The sequence below is a fragment of the Caretta caretta genome, chromosome 1, assembly GCF_965140235.1.
Source record: "Caretta caretta isolate rCarCar2 chromosome 1, rCarCar1.hap1, whole genome shotgun sequence".
Lineage (NCBI taxonomy): Eukaryota > Metazoa > Chordata > Testudines > Cheloniidae > Caretta > Caretta caretta.
The window spans coordinates 233948005-233967912 of NC_134206.1; the positions used below are offsets into that span (position 1 = coordinate 233948005).

The 19908-nt window shown below is 40.7% G+C and overlaps 1 protein-coding gene across 10 annotated transcripts in view; it reads right to left on the minus strand.

Annotated features, from left to right (window-relative positions):
- The window catches only part of ABCC9 (ATP binding cassette subfamily C member 9), a 129419-nt gene that overhangs the window by 58298 nt on the left and 51213 nt on the right, over positions 1-19908 (minus strand). For all 10 annotated transcript variants that reach the window (XM_075121710.1, XM_048826528.2, XM_075121693.1 and 7 more), the window contains 10 exons: positions 17321-17485; positions 16166-16321; positions 13060-13194; positions 11121-11283; positions 10347-10387; positions 9538-9680; positions 4987-5095; positions 3780-3890; positions 2688-2760; positions 1342-1447 (listed from right to left, as the gene is read on the minus strand). In XM_075121710.1, coding sequence (XP_074977811.1) covers positions 1342-1447; positions 2688-2760; positions 3780-3890; positions 4987-5095; positions 9538-9680; positions 10347-10387; positions 11121-11283; positions 13060-13194; positions 16166-16321; positions 17321-17485 — 1202 coding nt within the window. The remainder of the gene's footprint in view (positions 1-1341; positions 1448-2687; positions 2761-3779; positions 3891-4986; positions 5096-9537; positions 9681-10346; positions 10388-11120; positions 11284-13059; positions 13195-16165; positions 16322-17320; positions 17486-19908) is intronic.

Below are 19908 nucleotides of genomic sequence, written 5' to 3' on the forward strand. Positions count from 1 at the left end.
TCAGCCTCTAGTAATGCAAAGCCACAAAAATGTAAAGAAGTTTTGAGAAGTGTCTGAAGCAATGCTATTGCCAATGGTGTCACTGTTTGCTAAGGCAAATTATGGACCAATGTACTGGCATTACGGCAAGTCTGAGATGGAACGGACAGGGAAAGAACGCTCAAAGGATGAAGATCACACACCAGCGGTGAAATCCTGACTCTGCTGAAGTCAATGGTGAAACTCCCATTGGCTTCGGTGGAGCTAGGATTTCACCCCAGATGAATTACACTGTACTGCATAGCACATGTTTTACACATAGAGCCATGGGCGGCGGGTGAACCCCTCATTCAGGGTGGCTAGCCCTCTTCCCACCCCACCCAAGACCCCGCCTCTAACCCACTCCCCCTCACCCAGAGCCAGAATATCCCCGAGACTCCGACTGTGGCCTGAGCCACCCCTGAGCTGCTGGCCAGCCCTAGCCCCAAGCTCCGGGCCACCAGCCCAAGCTGAGCCCCTACCGGCTTCCGTGGAGAGGTGGAGCAAGGGCGAGGACTTGGGATGGAGTGTGGGCTGGGCCATGGCCTGAGGTTGGGAAGGTTTAACCTCCCCTGGCTTATTATACCCGCCACCCATGCATAGGGTGATCGATCCTTTCCATTTAGGTCATAAAATAAGGTTAGTGTATTTGAGACTAACTACTCAACTGGTTTTAACTATATTCAGATTCCTTTTCCAACCCTTCCTTCAAGCACCATGCTGTAAATCTGCCACTGGGGCAGGGTGAATTTTTTCAGACTAAGAGCTTATTTGATGAACAATACAGTTTTGATCAGCTCAAGACTATTCATGAATCTGACATGAATAGTTTCAGTCATTCACAAAACGGTTGGAGGAGGAAGAGGAGTGGTGGTAGAGGTGGTAATGATGGTGCTGGTTGCTGTCTCACCTTCCCTTCTTCTCCTAGCACCCCCAATAACATTTAGCCCAGTGGTGAGGGCACTCAGCTGGGATTTCGGACATCTAGGTTTAAATTCACACTCTGGAACAGACCCAAAACAGACTTTCTTGATTCACCAAAAATGCTGAAATATTTCAGATTTGGTTCAACCCAAAGCATTTTTAAAAAAAATTTCAGAACTGCCATGGAACTGCAAAAATCAATTATTTGCCCAGCTCAAGCTCTCACTTTCTGTCGCAAATGAAACATCACTAGCTGCATCACAATAGGTCTGGTGTGAATCTACTGGTAAAGGTTTGCAGGGAGGATTTTGGATGATGATTTAACATGCTCTACATTTCTTATTATGAGGTGTCGGTGCTTAAAATTAAAACAGCAATTAGAAGCTATTGGAAACTTACTTGTTCCAGTGAACTTTTCCTTCCAGGGTCTGCATCTCACCGAGTATAGCCAGAAGAAGTGAAGATTTCCCACACCCAACTTGACCCACAATCATTGTCATCTGACCTATAATAATCATAAACCGAATAAAGAAAGGAAAACCAAATGATAGAACACTAATCCAGTTAAAATTAAAAATAGCTCGCTGCAGTTGTTGCTACCCTTTATATTCTGTGAATGACAATTTTGCGCGTGTCCACCTGTGAGCTACTTTTGAAAGGAAAGGTTTAGGCACACAGTATCTCCATGATGTAAGTGTACTGTATAAACCTGCTGGAATATATATAGATTAAAAAAACAACAACACAGTGATTTATTGAGAGACCCATCTTGGGAACCAAAGTTTTATAGCAATAATTATTAAAATTAATAACAATACCCCAAGTTCCCTTTGTGGGTTTGCACTGCTAAATCGCGTGTGTGTGTGTGTATGTGTGTGTGTAGCGGGTGTATTTTAACATTTCTGGCCCTTTTTAATAACTACTGTTTTAAGTGGTCAGCCTGTTTAAAATTCCTCTCAGTACTGGCCTTAGTTATGCTGTTGTCGGTTTCATTGATGGCCAGGTAGATCTATTATTTTGAAACTGGCAATTCTTTTCATTATTAGCCATATGTTTAAAACAAACACAGGGAAGTGCTTCTTCACATAATGAGCAGTCAACCTGAGGACTTCGTTGCCTGGGGATATTGCGAAGACCAAAACTATAACTGAGTTCAAAACAGGAATTAGGAAAGTTCATGGAGGGTAAGTCCATCAATGTCTATTAGCCAAGATTGTCAGGGATGCAACCCCATGCTCTGGGTGACCCAACGCCTCTGCCTTTCAGATGCTGGGACTGGACAACAGGGGATGGATCACTTGATGATTGCCATGGTCTATTCATTCCCTTTGAAGCATCTGGCATTGGCCACTGTTAGAAGACAGGATACTGGGCTAAATGGATCATTGGTCTGACCCAGTGTGGACATTTTTATTTCTAGCCATTATTTTTTAGTTCTTTGGAGCTATGATATAATTCCTTGAACTAGATTTCTTAACCTTTTATATCCTTCTCTTTACATTTATTGACACCAATCTGATCACATTTTTTGGGGGTTAGAGTAGTGGGGGCACACAACCTAACTCGTTCCAAGATGGATCTTGATAAATTTATGCCTGTGACAGCAGGAGACTGGACTCGATGACCCACGAGGTCCCTTCCAGTCCTATGTTTCTTTGTGCTTTGGACTATATATGCAAGGAATTGTCATTACAGCAAATACACAGTCTCACATGTTTAGCATTTAAAGGGCACATTAATCCTACCTGTTGGGATTCTGATGTTTATATTGGATAATGTGGCTAAGCCACTTCCCCATGAAAAATATCCATTGGTAACCTACAAAATAATTTCATATATTAGAAGTGCAAACACCTCAATAAATAATTTACAATTGTCTGTTCTGCATTAAAAAGAAAAGATTGCTTTAAAAAATAAATACACTTTCAAATACGGTCACGTGAAAAGAAAAAGTCAAGTCAAATTAGGGTAGATGGCAAAACAAAGCAAAGATTGTGAAGGAAAAACAACTCGTACATATATTGTATGAACATCCCTCTATTAAAGGGGTAGTCTTAAGGTAAAACTCATGGGCCCAATCATCTCTTGCAGAGAAAAACCCATACAGCATTAATTTAAGGGAAGAGATTCACCTCCATAAATGGTGATTACAGGTGCTACGTAAGATATGATAGTTTACCAGGGCAGGGATAGTCTGGGTATGTATGATGTCATGGTCTATCAAGGATGGAGCACACAGAGTCTAAACAGGACACTCACAAGGTTTACAGTGGACAAAAAAAAGTGCTCCCAGATAGACACTAGGGGCCATATTTTACGAGGGCTATGGGCTATTCTCCCTCACACAAGAAGGGCATCCATAGACAGAACTTGAACCAAAGGGCATGTTTGAAACCTGTGCATCTATTTAGTATGAATCTAGTCAGAACCTGTGGGAACAGCTAGTGCATGTGCAGACAAAAGCTTTACCCACATCAGCAATGAATGTGGAAAATGACCTTATGGTACAAAAACTTTGAGTTTGGGAGTGGGCTAGCAGGGGGAACCAGAAGAAGAACCTATAGTATACTTGATCATGTAGTTCTTGTTCTTTCAGAATCACAATATCACTTGCTACTGAGAAAAAACAGAGGCATTAAAGGGAACTGATGATTTCCAGTAAATAGTCTGGTATAAGTGTATTTTGAGCACACTTTTATCCAAGTATTTTACACCTGATCTTGCAGTGAAAGATTTGCTTTTGGAAGGACTGCAGGATTTGGGCACTTTGGTACCAGTTTACTCCAGAGCATGAGGCTCCCCTCCATGTGAAGAATGAATCCATGAATTCAAACTACCTTGATTGCAATATCATCTATCTCTAAGGGACGTGGCTGTCTCCTCAGCGGCTGCTCATAGCTGTCCAGCTGATGCCTCAAGGGCTGTTTCCTGTTTATGGCTTTGGTATGCTACATGATAAAGCACAGAAAGAAGAGAAGTTGAAATTCTCATACGACGACAACGTTCAGTTTCCTTTGAAACAAAATAGCCTGTTCCCCTCCCTTCTACCAATCTAGGTCAAGAGAAGAACATGTGAATAGTAACAGGGCATTTCAACATGTGTTGTAACAAAGGCACAACACCGTGAGGAGCTAAGTGCCTCTCACAAGGGGCTGAACGCCCTCAACTGCCTCTGAAGTCAGTGGAGTCTCTTCAAATCCCCCCATCTTTTATACTATCTAATTTAAACTTCTTGTCAGCATCTGCAGTGCTCTACATAATTCTGCCCCATCCCTCCTTATCCTCCTTTGTTACGTTCAGCGTGGCTCCCTGTGCCCTTCAAATCTATCCAGTCATCCTCCCATTTGCCAGCTTAGCTTCTCAGACAGTCGCCTCTGTAACTTCTTCCACATGGCCACTTAGGCATGATACAACCTTCCTGAGCTTGTCCGCAAAGCTCCTACCCTGTTTCAGTCCCTCTTAAAGACTCACTTTTGCTGGGCTGCTTACAGAGAATCAATCTGACTTCTACATACATTGCTTATTCTTTCCTCTCCCTCCCTCCATAATTTTTGTCTGTCTTTAGATTGTGAGCTCCTCGAAGCAGTGACTGACCCTACTTGAATGTCTGGAAAGAATCTGGCACATCATGGGTGGTAAAGAAAGAAAGAATTCAATCCTCGTAACAATATGAAGGCTACATGGGATATTTAGAACAATAAACTAAAACTGAGAGGGCCAAGTCTGAATGCTACGTCTATCAAGTCATTTCTTAAAAGTTTTTCTTTTTTATTAATGCTTAAGTAAGAGCAGGGGCCTGCCCCGCTGTAAAAACACATAATGTGAGCCCCTCTCCTGAGGAGCTCACACCCTAAACAGGCAAGATAGGCAAAGGACAGAAAGAAACTGGAAGCACAGAGAGAGAAAATGACGTCCCCAAATTATACAATGAGTGGCAAAGCCAGGTTCAAAACCCAGGTCTCCTGAGTCCCAGGTCAGCATCCGCTCCACTTGGCCATGCTGTCTCCCCATTTTTGTGCTGCCATGTCAGAAAAGAGAACTTACAAGTCCTGTATGCTTCTTACAGGATTCATAGGTCACAGAGCTTTCTGCACTTCTCCAGCTGTCATCTCCAATCTCATCACTTATGAAAAATTCATTCAGCTTCTGTACGCTTAAAAAAAAAAGACAATGAGTGAATGCCAGATCACCTGATCAGAATACTCAAACTTCATGATTGGATGGACTACCTCCACTCCCTTTTGGATTGCATAGCATCCTTTTGGCAACTACAGTAATTATTTGCATGGAAAAAAGAACAGTATGAAAGTAGTTAATGCATTTTCAGACTTTATTTTATTGCAATAAGAGCAACTGGAAATGAGGAGAAAAGCTGACACCATGTGACTAACCAGCTCTCTGCAAATCACCAGCAATAGATCTGTGGCTTGCAGAACACTGGTATAAGGGACTATGAGGGACTATGCTATTCTTGATATGTTATTCTTTTAAAAAAAATAATCTGCATAGATACTCATTAGCCTTTTGGGGCTGCCTCAGTCCTCACTTCACCCCAGGGGCATGTAGCAAAGGGGAAAGCCCAACCAACTGGTGAGAGAAGCATGGCTACACAAAGCCCTTTACGGTATATCCAAATCCAGAGTTTATCACCACACAGTGCGACAGGGTCCTCAGGCAGCAGCAGGAAGCTGAGCCAGCTCCATAAGGAATGGACACACTAATCAATGTAACTCTTAGTGTGTGAATGCACTAAAGGAACATGCAATGACATTGACCTACTGCCTTAGAAGGCCTGGGTCAAACATTTATTTCAGCCACAGTCAAAAACTCTTCTGCCACCAGAGCTATGCTAATTCTTAAAGGGAAATAACAGGTCTGGCCAAAGTATAAGCACTTATTCATACCAGGGACAAGCACTTAATCATATCAATTTATATGATTGATGATGGGGGCCATGGAGTGGCCAAGCACACATTCCTTGTGCCTCTGCACTTGGGAGTTTCTAGGTTCATGGGAGAAAGATGATAGGAAATAAATTTTCCAATGGGTGAGGTTTGTTTTGGCAAACAGGGTCTTTCAATAACGTCCTTTGGGGTGGCTAAGGATAGTAAGTGAAACACACACACCATGGGGATATTAGGACAGCACTAAACATAGCACAGAGGGAGGAGGAGTGATGGGGAGGCTAGAGTGATGAAGAAAGGGGCATGAGATTTTCCATGAGTCCAAAATCATTTTAAACCCAGGAAAAATCTCTGATGTATCCCTGCTCCCCGTTCAACAAAAGCAAAACATGGATCATTTAATTTGCTAGTGAACTGAGTGCTGGTGAATGGTGAGGGCGGGCTCAAAAGACTAGTGTCCTGGGGCTTGTTATTTGCTGTTATTGTTACCCACCCAACAGAGGCAGCAGCAACCATACAACCCCTTGCCAGCGTGCCTCAACCTGGACTCGGAGGGGCTATGTACGAGGGTGGGACGTTTAACTCCGTTTTCAGATCCTGTCGGTGCACGGCATCTCTGTCAGCAAGGGTGTCAATTTGAGCCAGCTGTGGTGGTAGTTTTGTGACACGTACACCTGCGTAACGACACTGAGGCAGCAATTCCTTTCACGTAGGCCACTGCAGAATCAACGGAGGGCAATACATTTCAGCCTCTTCATCAGCAAACTGGAGAGGAATTGCTCAGTCACCCACCACTAGGGGAGCTGTTTTGTCAGGCTATATATTTTGGGAAATGTCATACCTGAATCATGGAAAAGTTTGATAAAATCACATATTTTGTGACTTCTATGATTTTCCATTCGTGCTTCTCCTTGTAGCACAAACGACAGTTTCTTCTTATATCCTGGACAAACCTCATTGAATTAACTTAAACGTATTGAATTAAGTTGAACTATTTTAGGAGTTCTTTGTATTAAAAATGCAAATGTTGATGTATTATTGTGGGATTGTATGTAATGCCTCTGGGGGAAGACATGGCTAATATAATGAGAAGTGTTATGAGCTTCAAAGGACTATTTGAAACAATGGGTTGGACAAGAATGAACTTTTAAAGTTAAGTGGGTTTCCCAGGAAATCTCTTGGAGTTGTTTGCAAATGTACCCCTTGGTTATGCAAGAACTCAGCCTTTTGAATCTTCACCCTGAGGAGGTGACCTTTGTCTGCTGATCACCAGTTAAATGAGGACAAGATCAGAGGGCCAAACTGTATAAAGGAGTAGCCCACAGATTCATGGGAGTGCTTGTTCTGAGCCAATGCTGTCATGAACTTGTAACCACAGAGAAACAGTCTGATGGAGTTTGAAGGGCTGACTCCTACCGGAGCCCTTGTTGGAACTGGGGTGATCTCTGGTCAGCTTATTAGCATTTGCGTAGATTCTTTCTAATATATTTTCTCTGTAATGCTTTCACGTCCAGAATAAATGTTCTTGCTTAGAAAAAGCTGTGTTACCTTGTAACTGTGGGCAATTACACTGCTTATAGCTTCTGAGAAGAAAAGCAAGGCGGGCCTGCTTAGGTAGTCTGACTTATTGGGGAATTCTCCACTCATACCAGTGTCTGATTCTTATACCAGTGCACAGCAGAAGTGACTCCATCGCTGTCCCTGGTGTAACATTAATTACTAGAATGGCTTTCCAGATGAGCAATTGCCCCTCTGTTCATGCCAATGGTCCTTTCCAAAAAGAGACCCAGTGTTATGGATAGAATTCCATTATAAAGCACAGTCACTATTCCACCCCTTGCGATGGGGAGAAATAAGAGTGGGCTGCTCTCCCTGAAGTCAAGGGCCAAACCCGTTCACTTTGTTTACCCCTCAGCTTCTCCCTCTCTTCTCCTTCTAGTGTTGCTAGCCAGCTGGGAGCAATTGTGGCTGGCCAATGCATGATGGGTGAGGATAGGAAGGAAGACATGAGCTACAATCCAAGTCAGGACAGTCTGGCCTGTAGTCAGGACTTCAAGATTTGCCTCGATTATAATTTTTCCAGCCACTAACTTTATTGACCATTTCCTTGTTCTCATATGATGCAGTAAGACGGAGTGGCTGGTCTGTTTTCTTTATGCCTTTTCACCATTTTGAATGACCAAGTTGAGTCCCCTTCATCCTGTCTCTTTCTCAGAGAAGTGTAAAAGAGATCTCTTTAATATACGAACATAAAAATGGCTGTACTGGGTTAGATCAATGGTCCATCTAGCCCAGTATCCTGTCTTCTGACAGTGGCCTATACCAGAAGCTTCAGAGGGAATGAACAGAACAGGGCAATTATCCACTGTCATCCAATCCCAGCACCTGGCAGTCAGAGGTTTAGGGACACACAGAGCATGGGGTTGCATCTCTGACCATCTTGGCTAATAGCCACTGATGGAGCCATCTTTCATGAACTTATCTAATTCTTTTTTGAACCCAGTTATACTTTTGGCCTTCACAATATCCCCTCACAATGAGCTCCACGGGTTGACTGTGTACTGTGTGAAGAAGTACTTCCTTTTGTTACTTTTAAACCTGCTGCATAGTTTTCATCAGGTGACCCCTGGTACTTGTGTTACGTGAAAGGGTAAATAATACTTCCTTATTCACTTTCTCCACAATATTCATGATTTTATAGACCTCTATCATATCCCCTTTTAGTTGTCTCTTTTCCAAGCTTAAAAGTCCCAGTCTTTTTAATCTCTCCTCATACAGAAGCTGTTCCATATCCTAATCAGTTTTGTTGCCCTTCTCTGAACTTTTTCCATTTCTAATACATCTTTTTTGAGATGGGGCAACCAGAACTGCATGCAGTATTCAAGGTGGGGGCATACCATGGCTTCATATAGTGGCATTATGATCTTTTCCGTTTTATTAGCTATCCCTTTCCTAATGGTTTCTAACATTTTCTTCGCTTTTTTGATTGCTGCTGCACATTGAGCAGATGTTTTCAGAGAACTATCCACAGCGACTCCAAGATGTCTTTTGTGAGTAGTAACAGATAATTTAGATCCCATCTTTTTTGTATGTATAGTAAGTATTATGTTTTCTAATGTGCATTACTTTGCATTTATCAACACTAAATTTCATCTGCCATTTTGTCACCCAGTCTTGTGAGATTCTTTTTTAGCTCTTTGCAGTCTATTTGGACTTAACTACCTTGAGTAATATTGTATCATTTGCAAATTTTGCCACCTCACTGCTTACCCTCTTTTCCAGATCATTTATGACTATGTTGAACAGTACTAGTCCCAGTACAGCCCCTTGAGGGACCCTGTTATTTACCTCTCTCCATTTCGAAAACTGACCATTTATTCCTACCCTTTGTTTCCTGTCTTTTAACCAGTTATTGAACCATGAAAGGATCTTCCCTCTTACCCCATGATTGCTTACTTTGCTTAAGAGCTTTTGGTAAGGGACCTTGTCAAAGGCTTTCTGAAAGTCCAAGTACACTGTATCCACTGGATCCCCCTTGTCCACATGCTTGTTGACCCCCCTCCCTGCAAAGAATTTAAATAGACTGGTGAGGCATGATTTCCCTCTATAAAACCAAGTTGACTCTTTCCCAACAAATCATATTCATCTATATGACTGATCATTCTGTTCTTTATTATAGTTTCAACCATACCTTATGATGGCCTTGACTGCAAATCTAACCACGGTGGAGAGCAGGAACAGTGGTGTGACCAGGATGTGAAACAATGACAGTGATGCAAAGGCCTGTGCTGGCTGCAGTGTTGTTTCATTTTGATATTCATAGGTCACAAAGGTCTGTCACATCAAAACAAGGGAAGATTAGTGAAAAGGATGCCATGCTACATAGGCTGGCTCAAAACAGGGGGAAACACACCGATCAAAATATTTTGCCTGAGTAGAGGCTGAGTATGAACTGAATAAGGACCTCGGTGTTTGGTGCATAAACATTTCTTACTGCCCAGCATGAAGGGTAAAGGTATTTCCCTAGTGGATGAGTCATGAAATTCATTTTTGTGCAAAGGGCTAATGCAAACTTATGTCCCACTTAAGTCCAACTTTATGACTTATTTTGAGGATTTAAATTGTCTAGGCCTTGTACTGGGCCCAGAGTGAATTTCACCCATAGACAATGGAACAGCAACACCCCAAAATACAAAGCCCAAAATAAGATATTCTCAAACCTAGTCTGTCCCTTTCCAGTTCAGCCACATTTAGATATTCTGTTTGGTTTCTGCGGGAGACTGAAATTAATGTTGCTTTTTGTTTGCTTCCTTTTTCACAAGTCCAAATCTCAGGTGTTGTAAATTCACATTTGGGAATTGAGATTGTTAGTGTAATACTGCTAGGCAGGCAGCAGGGACATACTAATTCACATACAGTTTCTGTGAAAAGTAGGTCCTATATAAACAATCACAGTGTTTTTAATTTATTTTCAGATAAAGGGGAAAAATATTTTCTTACTGCAAGAACAGCTGCTATTGGGATGGCTGCATTCATAAAAACTGTGGAAAGAAATAAAATATGCATTGGACTATTTGAACTGTACAAAAATTATCTTAATATTAATTTGCAATACTTTATACCAAACCCAAGCATAGTCAGTTAAATAATATGTTAGTAGAGGACTTCAACCTCAAACATTGTTTCCTATCATTAAAACTCCCAAAGGAAAACTCCTTAGCAGGAAAAAATTTCCTTCCATGTCTGACTTAGATCTTAAATACACAAACAAACAAACCAAGGAATGTTATAGTTTCTACATTTTAGTGAGTTGAAATAAAATATTTTCATATGAACTGTAAAATTATAATGTATCACAGCAAAAAATTGCTTTGAAAGAACAATTTACTACAAATATTGGGGCCATTTCCCTCACCTCTACCTCATTACAAGGAATGTAATTGATTTTAGTTCGTAATTTATCTCTGTCCCAATCACACCCGCTGATGTTATCTCAGGACTTATTAATGTAAAATCTCATTATTAAGGTTAAAATTTTTTTTTACAAGTTAAACAATAACAGTAACAAAATCCACCAAATGATGTCAAGCTTCCTGCTGTGTTATTTGTCGTGTCTTTTATTTTCTATCATGTTTCATAACACAATAGCCACTGCCATAAGTACAGGCGTCTTGTTTCAACTGAAGTCTGAAAAGGAATTTACTATTGAGAGATAAATCCATTATCTAAGAGTTATGTTACAAACGATATTGCCCCTAGAACAGAATTACTTACTGGAAAGAGATGTGTAAAGCGCAAAGGTTTTGAGACTTATGAGCTCCTTGGTTCTTGTTTCCTCTACGCTAGTGCAAAATATGTGCTCCCAGGCATACAACTTTAACAACTTAATGCCTTTCAAGATCTCATTGGTTTTCTTTAATCTCTCAGTAGAATAATCCTTTACATTAAAAAAGTAAGAAATCACAAATTACGAAATTAATATTATTTAAAATTATTTTTATTAAGAATGCTTTTTTCTATCACTTGTGTTCTAAAATTAGCCAAAGTATTGCAACTGGGTTTACTCATGACCTAGGATATACCTCTAAGTACTATACATAATTAAATAGTTTACCATTTCATGTTCCTTGAAGATTTTAGAGACTTTAAAGTCATGAGAAGAAAATAAAAGTGATTTTACATTGAAAAAAATTAAAACTAATATGTCTTGGGGAAAATAACCTGAAGCCTATGTATTTAAATGGAGAATGAAACCTGGGAAGAGATAATACTGAAGAAAAACCTGACAATTAAGATATGAGGGGGAGATGGTAACAGTCTAGGTATTAAGAAAATGTAAACTTAGGGTAAGTATCAAGATAAATTTCCAGTGATGATCTTTATTAGACTGTAGCATCATTTCCCATTGATGGAGAGTGTGCAATAGGGACTGATCCAATATGAGTACGGAGGTTATTCAGAAATACAAAAGACTTTTGGGTGGAGTGTTATACAGTAGTTGATGTGATCTATTTCAAAAGGACTTATTCACATGATTTAATATTTCATTTCTATATTTTATCATTTTTATTAATTGCTGAGATTCCATACAGTACATCATTTGAATTAGAAAACAACAGGCTCCATGACATCTAAAGCACAGATGGTCATAGATGTGATCAAGCTATTCAGATGGGGTGAAATTCACCTCTGTAGAAAGAGTCAGCACAAGGTGCATATACCACTTTAAGGCCCAAGTTCAGTACAGTATTTAATCATGTGCTTAAGTGTTTTGCTGACAAGGGATGAACTGCTGAATCAGAACCTAGCCCCAGATCCTCAAAAGGTATTTAGGCTCCTAACTTCCACAGATTTCCATACAAGTTAGGATCCTAAATACATTTGAGGACCAGGGCCTAAGTCCTCATTTTCAAGGCTTAAGAAGGACCTGAGTGGTTCATAAGCTTTGTGCTGGCCCTCAGTGCAGGAGTGAATTTCTTCCATGCAAATTTCACTGAGCAATAAATGGTCTCATGAGTGCCTATCTTGTTAAGGAGCTCCCCATTCTGTACAACTTCAATCACAATTCAGAAGAATTATGCTAAAAGTTAGATATTTCTTTCTCCTTCTTTCCCCAACGCGCTCACTGAACATGCGCAGTGGGGTATCTTTGATGTCATTGTTATAGATGAATATTGGAGAAGAGGGTATTCAAATGATCAGAACTCAGTAGTAATCAGGAAGGTCAGCAAGAGTGTAACTCTGTGTATTGGTAACACCAGCTAAAGTGTGCAATATATATTGTATTTAATGCACCTCTTAAAAAACAGTTGAAAATGTTACCATTGTACAGTCACCATTGTATTACACTGAAGTTATTTGTTGGCAGCCCAAAAATAAATAAAAATTTAAAAATCAAAATTAATTATGTGGTTAATTTCATTAATAATAAACATTCCCCAAAAATAGTTCTGAGTTTTCTATAATACTTTGTTCTTTTATAGCATCTTTCATCTGAGGATCGCAAATAACTTTGCAAACAACTTGTGAAGTCGGCAAATATTACGACTTTTATTTTACAGATCTGAAAACTGAGGGACAAAAGAGTTAAATGGCTTACCCAAATTTACACAGCAAATTATTTAAAAAACCAGGAATAGAATCCAGAACTCCCAATTCCAGGTTCTCTGCTTTAACTACTGGACCACAGGCATCACTAAAATAAGTTACTTACAAGAGTGCTCTTCTGAGCCTCAGCCAACTTTGTAGCTATGAAATACTGTATTGGAGCGAGCAATACAATAACAGCAGCACCAACCAATGCACTTACTCCAAGTAAGTTATAGAGTAGGATCACGCCCATTATGATCTAAGGAGGAAAAAGACACATAGGAAGAACAATACATTTCAAGACCCCTACAAGGCGAAAAAAAATCCTCTCAGGCTATATAGTCTAATAATACATAGAATTTGCATTAATTTAAATAAAACCTCACTTCTAATTTACTTTAGAAGTTAAGTTTTGAAATTCTAGGGAAAGTTTCTACAAACCTTTATTATCATTATTTATTTGTATTGTGGCAGCACCTAGCTATCCTAGTCATGGACAAGGACTCCAATGTGCTAGGTGCTGTACAAACATAGAATGAAAAGATAGTGCCTGCCCCAAAGAGTCAAGCATGCAGTGACATATTAGCTGTTAAGCCAGTAGTGCTCTGGAGTCAGTGGGCTTGATTCTCATTTGTACAAAAGGCCTTTTACACCACTTAAAGGGGCCTTAAAGTGAGTATAAATTACATTTACATTCAACTTAAGGTACCTTTGCACTGCCAGACAGAGTCCTACTGTAAAAGAGAATCAGGGCCAGGGGAAGTACTGTTATAAATAAGGGCCACTCATGTCAGAAAGGGCATGCGGGATTGATTCCCTACTTTTATTTGTTTCACCTTTTCAGTTAACTAATGAATTCAATTAACCATGTCTTTCCATTGCATAGTCAAACCACTAACATCCAGTCATGTTTAAGATTTTGCAGAGTATTATTTACATACATAAAAATCCTTTCCTTAGCATAAAGACAAACGAGGTGCCTAGTGGCAACTCGGGCCTGAGGCAAATCCTGCTATCCTTACTCAGGGCCCAGTCCGTCCTTTCAGGTGCCTTTGAGGGTGCTCAGCACTTTGTTGGATACACTCAGCTATTTGTAGGCTCAACCCGCAATCTTTATTCAAGACCAGCAGGATATGGTTTGATGATGTTATATTTAGGATTAGATTGTAACATCAGCCTCAGCCATAAACTGCCTCGCCCCAGGAGTAGCACTGGAAGTCACTGTTCCTCAGAAACATCCCTCAGGGGTCCAATTCCTCTGCTTCGGGATGAGACGGTACCCATATTCCCCTTCCTGACTGCATTAGGGGGACTCACTTTCTAGCCCATAGTTAGCAACTGTTAATTCCTTGTCTTTTTACAGAGAAAGAAAGAAAGAAAGAAAGAAAGAAAGAAAGAAAGAAAGAAAGAAAGAAAGAAAGAAAGAAAGAAGCCAACTGAACTGCTGATGCAGAAATATCTGTTACTCCAACACGTGAATTGTTGATACCAGCAGCTGCCCAATGCTTTGACAATGAAAAAAACTTCAACAATATAATATACACACGTTATCATTTTTACCTTCGTTTTTTTAAGTGCTAGTGTCAGCTACTGGCTTGACAACAGTTCACAGATTTCAAGGCCAGAAGGGGCCATTATGATCATTTAATTTGACTTCCTGTGATCATTTACTTTGACTTCCTGCATCACACAGGCCATAGGAGATCACCCAATAAACTCTGCATCAAACCCATAACTTCTGTGTGAGCAACAGAAGATCTCTGAGAAAGACATCCATATCCCAAGGACATTCATTCAAAGCCTACTGAAGTCAATTAAAATACTGCCAGTTAAGTGTGTTTTCAGTTAGGTCCTGTTGCTCCCTGGGCTGGAGGAACAGCAAAGGAAGTGGCAATAGAAACTTCCTCAGACAGTCCTTTCACCTTCCTGGTGGGATCACCTCCATGGATTAAGAAGATATTTCAGTTTCTATATCTATTCAGTCCTTGTCATTTTCCTGAGATTGATAAAAAGGTGACCATTATGCTACATACAATTTAAGCTACATACAATTGGCCTGAGAGTGACCAGCAGTTCAATTAACAAAGACCAACCGAAAAAACCTTCATATGGTAACCCCCTTTGGACACTTCTAAGACAGCCAATTTGAAGCAGTGATGTATAGGTGAAAATGTCTGTATAATTACTAATCCCTTATGCCATCCAGGCCCTTTATTGTCTGTTTTTTCAGCATACATTCTCTTTGATGACCCTGCTAAAAATGAACAAATGACAAAAGTGGATGTTCCCTTCATTATTATAGATGACTTATATAGTGCCATGAATTTACAATGTAGATCTAATTTATCAAAGCTTTCATTCCTGTTATTTTTCCTTGACAGCTGTTAATAATGCCTATAAGTTATGACCTACCCATCCCCACTAAGAAGCCCAAGAGTAAATTTTTCAAAAATATCTTAGGAGCCTAAGTCTTATTGAAAGTCAATGGGACTTAGGCTCCTAAATTGCTTCCTCACATTTGAAAATTCAGCTACCCCAACTCTAATATTTTCTTTCCTTCCTTCTGATTCATCTGTTCTTCTGCTGTACACAACCCAGATTGGATTAGAACCAGATGTTTAGAACTAGAAATTTATGATAACTAGTGTACCTGTTTAGTTCTCAACACTCAAATCAGTGTTCCTTTCTGTGGCTCACCAACCACACTTTCTGACATTATAACACTTGACATACCATACCTTCTTTGCAATACAGGATCACAGAATTAAGGGCCCAGTTCTGACACTCTTCACTCTTGCCCCATGAAACAGCTGCAAATGAATTCTGCAAACCCAGCAATATTTTGGTTCACCATAGCTGCCTGCACAGATTACTTGTGGCAGTTGTGGAACACATATGAGCAGAGGAAGGTACATATGGGCTGTGGGAAAGACAGGTAATCCATGCTAAAATTCAGACCATTCTCCGGGCTTGTAAATATTACCCAGAAAAATCTCTCCCCACTGGCCTGCAGCGATACTGCTTCATAGCCTTTGGAGGAGACCGTGAACAGCAGTTCTGCCCTTGAGTTCTCCTCCTGGCCACAGCTCTTCATTTGTAACTATAGTCCAATGCTATAATTCCCCCTTTTTTTTCTGAAAGAGTCTCAAAGATGTACATTGCTTTAAAAATATCTTCTGTTTTCAGGGGGGGTTTCTTCTAAAAATTAGGCCCTTACTTTGATGCTCTACCTGAACGGGCATAGCCCAGAGATTGGGACACAGAAACAAGAACCACATCAGCTGATTTGTTTCGATGGCAACCAAGTTATTGATCTGTCCCAAGGTCATCTCTCCCATTGACAAGTTGGATGTGGAAAGCCTCAGGATCTTATTGTATATCATTGCCTGGAGAGAGGAATAAAGTACAGTATATAAAGTTACAATAGCAACCAGACATTGCAAATGTCAGTAACAGAGATTGTCCATTCCTGCAGCTGCCAAACAGAGAGAGAGATTTTTGAAAATAGAGGTTAAATAGTAGAATTATTGCCTCAATTTTTTGTTACTCCTGCAGCCATTAAAAGCAGTCCCACTGGGCAAAATGTCTCCATGGAGTGACTACACAGACCTCATTCAGCAGCAATGAATTTGGCCTGATGGGACTGCTCTTCTGAGCAAGGGCTGCAGGAGTGGTGCTCCTATGAGAGCAATAACATAACAAAAATGACAGCAGAGTGTAGAGAATAGGGATATGGGATAAGAAGGAATACAGCTTATTTTTGATGAAAAAATATAAATAAAGTTTAACATAAGTTCAGACAAATCTAAAATTAGGAGCAATTACAGTAACTGGCAGGTGGAAACCCTGTCATTATAGAATGAAAAGAAAAATTTCATGAAAAGCTCATGAAAGCTTATGCTCAAATAAATTTGTTGGTCTCTAAGGTGCCACAAGTACTTCTTTTCTTTTTGAGGATACAGACTAACACGGCTGCTACTCTGAAACCTGTCATTATAAAATGAGTTTCTCTCATGTTTTCTATTAAGTTTTCAAGCAGTAAGCAGTAAATAAAGGGAAGCTAGGCTGAAAGTGACCTGGTGGAGAGCATTTCGTATAGCCAAACAGGAGACCTGAGTTCAGGAGAGATTTTGGGACTACACTCCCAGAGCAGAATATAGGGTTTGGAGTAAAACAAAGGTTTTCAGTCTACAGCAGAGGCAGTTTAAAACTAGCAGGGTTCAGATCTGCAAAAGCTTTAAGCTCCAGAAGATATTGTGGTACCAATCCTCAGCTGTGGTTAAACATCACACAGATAAAGGACAAGATAAATGAAAGAATAAAATGTGAAGCCATTACTAGGGCATTTTACAGCATGGCGATCTCAGAAACAATGTCTTACTCACCAGTAAGGCACCTCGCAGGTTGATGCCGGTTTCTATGGTAACATAGTAGGAAGCCTGCAGAAACGTCCTCTGCAGGATAAGGGCCAGGAAGAGAAGAACTGCTAGGACATAAACATTTCCGAGAAAATCCTGTGAGGAGAGGTATGAATTTGATGTCTCCTTAGACTAAAAAGAAAGAGAGAAAAGAAAAGTTTTTTGGACAACTATATAAAATGTTGGAAAGATGCTCTGTTATTTGGACATTGGAAATCAGAAGGTTGTTTTCATGATGGATTAACAATAGGATTAATAATACTGTAGAAAAGCCATGCTACCTATAAAACCACAGTTCTGACTATGTTGCATACTAGGACCACTTGGAACTTCTATGCAACCATAGGGATAGAACCCAGATGTCCCTGTTCCAAAAGTACCCAGGCATTTAACACGTGTGCTGAAGGAGCATTGCTCTTAGCAGAACAGAGACTATGAAAGGCAGTTCTGATTCCAAACTGAGGCCAGCAGTTCAATTACACATCCAGGCAGTTCATTACAATACTTCGCACCACTGATGGAAAAAGCCAGAATACTGAGGTCCAAGATTCTGGCACTCAAGGCCTGGGAGAAGCAGTTCACACCTGCCTTAATGCTGAGTGAATTGGTTGTTGATCTGCTCCTTGGGCCAGAGAACAGGTATAGGGAGATGAGCACCAAATCGGCATGCTCAACACAAAGGCAGTGTTGCCAGCTCTTGAAATTTTATCATGAGTCTCGTGACATTTGGTGCTTTTCTTAGGTTCTTCAAATTCTTCAGTTCTTCAAAATTTTGTGCAAAAATGTGTCTGTAATTTTCAATGAAAAATCAAAACATTTGAAATTTTTTCAACTAGCTCTAGTGGCTCCCTTTTTCTCCCCTTCCTCCAGAGCAGAGATAATTTGCACCAACCTTAGTCCTGGCATGGATCATGTCCCCCTCTGCACCTCTCCAGCTGCATTGGCTGGTGCCCTGGGGAAAGGAAGAGTCAAAGCTCCCCCAGCCTGCCTCCAACCCTCTTCTGTGGGAGGGGAAGTAACATCCCTACAAGGGCTGCTTCCCTCCTCCTCTACACTGTGATCCATGATGTGGGTAGGCCATGCCAGGGAGTAAGGGGGTGCCTTACACCACCTTTTGCCTTGCATGAGCATGCATGTATCACAGAACACACTATGGTCCTACTAGAGGGATTTATCGGGAGGCAGGGAGGAAACTGAGTCTGGCAGCAAGAGTCACAGTGAAAGAATCTGTAGGGTTGAAGCTGAAAAGGAAGGGCGGGGACAAATAGTTTCTTATTCCTCTGTGGAACTTGGTCTAAGTGTTCCATACCTTCGACCCATGGGGCCCAACACTCTGCCCACTGGATGAATGTAGCAGGCACAGGTGACATATTTAGATTTGGCAGATTGCAAGCTTTCCTTTTATAAACACCTCAATGGATCACAGAGCCATGCAGTGGCACAAAAAAGATGGTTGAATGATATTTTTCACCCAATTTTCTTCAAACCGTTAGCAACACAACTTCAATTTAAAAACAAGCACTAAGGTATCCTGCGTCTGCTGGATGTGAAACACAGGCCTTTGTCTTCTGGCGGCAATGGGCAAGTCAGGAGTGACAACATTTAGCAGAGAATCAATAACTGCACAACAGGTACTGGCAGGGTTTTATTTTTCTTCTAAGCCCTTGGTTTCATTGAGTGAATATCACTGTTCATAGGGGTTGGGTTGACAGTCCTGGAGACTCATGCCTTTTAATTATCCATATCGCAGGTACAGCACAGGCAAACAGCAGTGCAAGCTTTCTTCAACTGTCCCACCAATGCACATCCTAGGAGGTAACAGAGTAGTTTATTCACCCGGCCCATTTTGCCCTTGACTTCTCTGCTGCGTATTTTCCTGGCTGAAGACACCTACCCACTAGAAATAGGAGCTCATTTCACATAGACCACATAGCAGCCGACAGAAGAAAACTTTTATTATCTTGGGATGGTTATTGATATTTTATGTGTTTTTTATGTAATAAATTTCCTTTCAGGAATATAAAACAAGCAAATAAAGTCTATACCTACCATCATGCTTTTTTGTGCTGCTTGGTTTCAGCCAGAAGGGAAGTGAAGGTACCAAAATATTGCAAGGAAAGCTGTTCTTGTGGTATTTCTGATCCAGCTGGAAGCAGGATGTACTGGAACTGTTACAAAAAGCCTGTTCTCATGAAATTTCCATCCTGATTTCCAGATGAAAGAGGTTTGGAAAAGTATGAATCCAGACCCTATCTCCAGACCCTTTAAGGTTCTCTCATCAATCATGATTATTGTGCTCTGCTATTAGATTGCTGGCAAGAAGTACTCTGCTCTGCCCATGCTGGCTTATTTCAGTCCCCTCACCCACACCCCACTGCATACCCATTCCCCTGACAAATGCAGTTTCTCACCAAAAGGGAGGAGGATTTTGTGGGTAAAGCAGTGACTGACCCCCGAGAGATGGGGGTTCAATTCCCAACTCTACCACAAGTTTCCCGTATGACCTTGACCAATCTATTGAGGGCCAGGTTTTCAAATGTATTTAGACATCGAAA